The 4,909-nt window shown below is 41.7% G+C and overlaps 1 protein-coding gene across 1 annotated transcript in view; it reads left to right on the forward strand.

Annotated features, from left to right (window-relative positions):
* Nucleotides 1-2,064: 2,064 nt before the first annotated feature.
* gsdmeb (gasdermin Eb) overlaps nt 2,065-4,909 on the forward strand; it is a 16,523-nt gene continuing 13,678 nt past the window's right edge. Inside the window, exons 1-3 of the mRNA XM_030783289.1 lie at nt 2,065-2,093; nt 2,550-2,811; nt 2,992-3,184. Coding sequence (XP_030639149.1) covers nt 2,601-2,811; nt 2,992-3,184 — 404 coding nt within the window. The 5' untranslated portion in view covers nt 2,065-2,093; nt 2,550-2,600. The remainder of the gene's footprint in view (nt 2,094-2,549; nt 2,812-2,991; nt 3,185-4,909) is intronic.

The raw sequence follows: 4,909 nt of genomic DNA on the forward strand, positions 1-4,909 counted from the left end.
CTGTCCTGTGCTGTGGTGATGAACCCAGTCCCTGGTTCTGCTGCATGTGGCTGTGTCTGGGCTGAACCTGGAAGCCTCTCTGAGAAAACAGACAACGGCCAAAGTCGAACACTGATGTGAAGATAACGCGTTTCACAGTAAAACAGAATTCCAGATGAAGGTCATACTGGAAGGTCATACTGGAAAACGTCTTCAAATGAGCACAGGATTCCTCCCAGTTACTATTTCTCATTTTTTCCGACTTGCTTTGGTTTTTGCACAGGTAGACACTTTGATACATGCTTCTGTATATGTCCTGAATGTAAAGAAGTGTTCAGTAAGCTCAGGGCCTCTGTGTAGAGGTGCTTTCTGGGTAAAGACCTAGGGTTAGGGTTTCCTGGACTGCTGTGGCACAGATTAAAATATGACATGTGTTAACTTCCTTATTCATCAAACATAAAGTATGACGTTGTCTGAACTGCCAAGGTGTTAGTGCTAATGTTGGGCCTAGTTCTACCTCTTTAATGAGTTAGAATGGAAATTTGCCTTAATATCATACATAATGTTTCTCTACTAATAACCTTCAGTCATACATGAATATGTATCATTATGCAAATATCAAACTCCTGCTTTACCTCTGTGTCAAATGTACAATATATGTTCTTTCTTCAAACACAAATAGACTTCAAACTGTTTCTCTTTCAGTTACACACTTAAGTATACAAAGGAGTAGATTGACGCTCAGTCTTATTGTGATGTCTGCTTATGAGGTATTAGGAATCCGACCGATGCACTGATTGTAAGTTGCTTTGGCTAAAAGCGTCTGCCAAATGCTAAATTGTAAATTATGTTTGGTAGGGATACAATGATAGATACATCTTTATAATGTGTTTGTTTTACAATACATTGACATTATGAATTCCACCTAGCCTTACCAGATTTTACCCATGTGCATGAAGAAAAGCAATATGTTGAAACCTTCCTGTATCTTGGCCTTACCGAATATGGCTTAAGAACTTGAAATTTGGATGGAATCCATAACATGCATGTTTAACCTGAGGTTTGTGTTGACTGTTTCTCAAACTTGTAAACTGTGGAGGTAAACTGTATAGTTGGAGTGATGAAATGTTGCAGTCATTTTTAAATAATTCAAGCCGTGGTTCTCAGTCTGCTCAGTAGGGCTCCCCTGTCCTGTATGATCCAGTTTCAGGCCAGCTATAGCATACCTGATTCCACCGATCAACAGATAATCAAACCCTTGATTCATGGACTGTTAGAAGAAAGAGATGTTCGCAGGGGTCCTCAGGACTGGAGTGGAAAATCACTTAGCTGACTGGAACCACAGCTGCAAACCTTAAATTCGGTTTTTTACTGATGGGACTTGCTGAGTTTGACCATTTTTACCGACGCCCATGACGCAACAAATAACATACCTGTCTATTAACGGTATCACAAGGTTTGCACTCACAGCACAATATTTCGTAACTGTATCTGTATCTTCTGAAATCTTGATTGACGGACGCATTGACACATCTATGCTCATATTAAGCAGTGCGCGTGAAATGGAAAGAATCGATCATTTGTGAGAGTGCGTGCACGACAGTTCATTGGCATGAACTAGAACCGATGTTCAGACTTTATGTTCGTAGCAATGAAAATAATCGATTTATATGTTTGTGGATGTCATTGATCGGAATAACAGCACAGAAATAACAGAAAGAACATTTACTGTTTGTATTGTGTAAGATTTTATTACTGTTAATACATGATTTAATGGACATTTTGTAAAGGTATGCAATATTGTTAACGAGAGCCATCTTGTGCTGTAAAGTTTGAGGGGTGTGACGTTGGTGCGGAAGCGTCCCGCCTGACCCACCATAGATATAGAAACGTCTCTATATCTATGTGACTTATTACACTTTGTTCACCATAGAAAAGAAGAAGAAAAATGGGGAGGGAAAAGGGGGGGGGGGGGTGTTCAAAAAGAAACGAGCCAATGAAGCTTCATTTGGGCGTGTCTACAGTTCCAAGTTACGGGAGGCTTCCCTAATCATCTCGTTGATCTGTACAGGACATACGAGAGAAGGTGTGGTTTTCTGAGTCTGGAAAATAGTGTAAGTATGGCTTTATTGTTATTTAGAAGTGTAAGACTTATCTTTAATACTCACATTTTGTCAGAATTTAAGCAGGGTCACAGTCATAGCGATTTAGGAATGCAAAAAGTCGGGTTGATCGGAAATCTTTGTCTCTGTTACATGTCCAATACTGCCGGCGCTCAAGCCCAGAACAGTTTACTTGGCAATCACTTCGATTTTGCTCATGAAAAATCGTGTTGTCAACGTACTACTGAACTTTAATCATGCATCTGGACACTAAAAAGCCTACTGTAAAACCCTTTGGTCTTTCTGAGCAAAGGTGAAACAAACCCCTTTGTCAACCTAGGCTGGATAATTAGGCCTTGTTAACACCGTGAACGAACCTGTGGTCGCAGACCATTGTTTTGGAAGATAATCAACTGTACTCAGTTCTCATGGGTGCATGTGTGAAGGTTTCGAATAATTTTTTTTAAGGTATCAATCTCTTCTGCCCGAGTTTCAACTGAAAGAAGAGACCTGGTGGACATGTTCGCAAGAGCCACTACGAACTTTGTTTCCGAGATTGACCCCAGCGGTTGTCTGATAGCGGTGTCCAGTCTGATTGACTCTGATAAGCTGCGGCCGCTGTCTTTGATTATAAAACGCAAACGATTCTGGTTCTGGCAGCGTCCCAAATACCAGCCGTCAGACTTCACTCTAAACGATGTTCTGACAGCTGACAACCCGATTACACCAGGTAAAAAAATTCCCTGCGTTCACAAGATTTCCACGCCTCACGGTCATAACAAACAATTCTTTTCAGCAACCTGCGAAATGTCTGAATTCATGTCAGTCTGAGGCCAATACTTTTGAAAGGTCTGTGCTATTTTTTCTCTGTTTGGTTAGATTCGCTCACAGATCTGTCTTTATGTTACAGTTGTAACAGAGAGGGAATTTGTGACGTACAGTGAATCCTGTGGAGATAGCATACAGGCAAAAGCAGAGGCCAAACTGGGGCCTGGAAATGGGAGTATTGAAGGAAAGGATACCTGCAAACTAAAGACGTCCTTTGGTAATCTAAAGAAATGTGAAGTGGATGTTCAGAAACTACTGCGGGACTCTAAAGACAGGTGAGTCTCTCTCTTCGCCCCCCTCCCCCCGGCTCCCTCCCTGCGGTGCTCTTCACTTAAATTTAGTTTCAAGAGCAGCGGTCAGATTAGCGAGTGTTTATAGAGGCATTTGGGACATGGTTTGCAGAGACAGACCTTGTATTTTCTTATCATTAAAATGATGTCCAAACTAAAATAAGCGCCACATAATACATAGTTAAGAATATCGCTGTAAAAACAGATCCGTAAGAGTCAAACATTTACATATTTTCGAATTAATTCCTTGAATGTAAAATGCTGAACAAGAGCGGTCTCCCGTGTGATCGCGCTGTAGAGGAGGTTGTACTGAAAGGCACATAAATCATTATAAAAACACCACTAGTACACTTGACATGTTGAAAGTCGATCTAAGAAGCTTGCAGCTACAGGGAACTGGGGCTCATTATAGGAACGTCTCTCCAGTGTTCTTTTCGCTTATTTTTTGAAAAATAGAGAGGGAAGTTCCAGTCATTAGTAATTACAGGGTGACCATACCTCCTGTTTTTTTTTTTAACTGGTCACCCTAGTAATTAGTACGGCAAACTGCTCGGGGGAGAAAGCTGAATTATAGCACCGCAAAGATGCCATAAAATGCAGTGAAATTACTGATTTCCCCTAACGATACCGATAATGTATGGGACGGTGAAGGCTGTTATTTTCATCATGGTAAGACCACTTCCCTTAGGGAACATTTTCGCTTCCTCTCAAAAGCCTGACTTTGATCAGTAAATAAGTCAGTGCGTTTTGTTTGGTACAGCCTTGGAGTGGAAAACAAAAGTTCTCTTTGGGAACCAGTACTTTTGTGTTTGTCAGTTCTTTGTTTGTGTTCCCTGTGCCATTCTGGATCTGAGGGTGTCCTCCCCCTGTACAGTTGTAAAGTTGTAGTATAGTGTTTAGGGTATTAGGCTTTCATAAGTAATTGTGGTCGTCTGGCTGAGTGGATCCAATGTGCTAGATTAAGGCTCCAGTCTCTCTGGGGTTGTGGGTTTGACTCCCATCACTGCCAAAAAAGCTGTGGCACAGTGGTTAGCACAACAAGAAGGTCCTGGGTTCAAATCCTGGCCATCCCAGGTCCTGTCTGTGCAGTTTGTATGTTCTCCCCGTGTTTACGCGGGTTTCCTGCCACCACAAAGGCATGCATACTAGGATTAGTACTCCTGTCAGTGACTTTGACCAAGGCACTGGCAGAAAGACCTGGGGCCTCATTTATAGTTGCGTAGAAACCATCCTACATTTGATCTCAGATCATTTCTGAAATGTGGGTACGTTTGATTCAGAGAAAATGAATGTACGCCACTCTCCCAGATGTGAAATCTATAAATCACAAATGATCTTTAAATTATGGGCAGCTGAATAGTTTTAGATCTCTGCCATGTAAACACCCCCTACTTAATGTCATTAGCATATAAAGGTGCTCGGATCAAAACCCAGATCCTCTACTTGATAATGGCGAGGTGTAAGAAACTGAACTGCAGCGAGGCTGAAATCCAGGTCCTGTTGGCGGAGGTGCAGATGATCCAGACTCGGTCTGCTCTTGCATGAGTAGCTGAAAGGTGTGTGTAAATCAAAATAGTTTTGGGAAAAGTGAATTTATAGTTTGATTTTTTTATCGAATAACATTCTTACCCGTTGGAATAACATGTGAATCAACTGCCGTCTTCTCATGAGCAAAGCGGCACGTGTATTCAGTCAGCGGGTAGTGAGGGG

The sequence above is a fragment of the Chanos chanos genome, chromosome 8 (assembly GCF_902362185.1).
Source record: "Chanos chanos chromosome 8, fChaCha1.1, whole genome shotgun sequence".
In the NCBI taxonomy this organism is placed as follows: domain Eukaryota; kingdom Metazoa; phylum Chordata; class Actinopteri; order Gonorynchiformes; family Chanidae; genus Chanos; species Chanos chanos.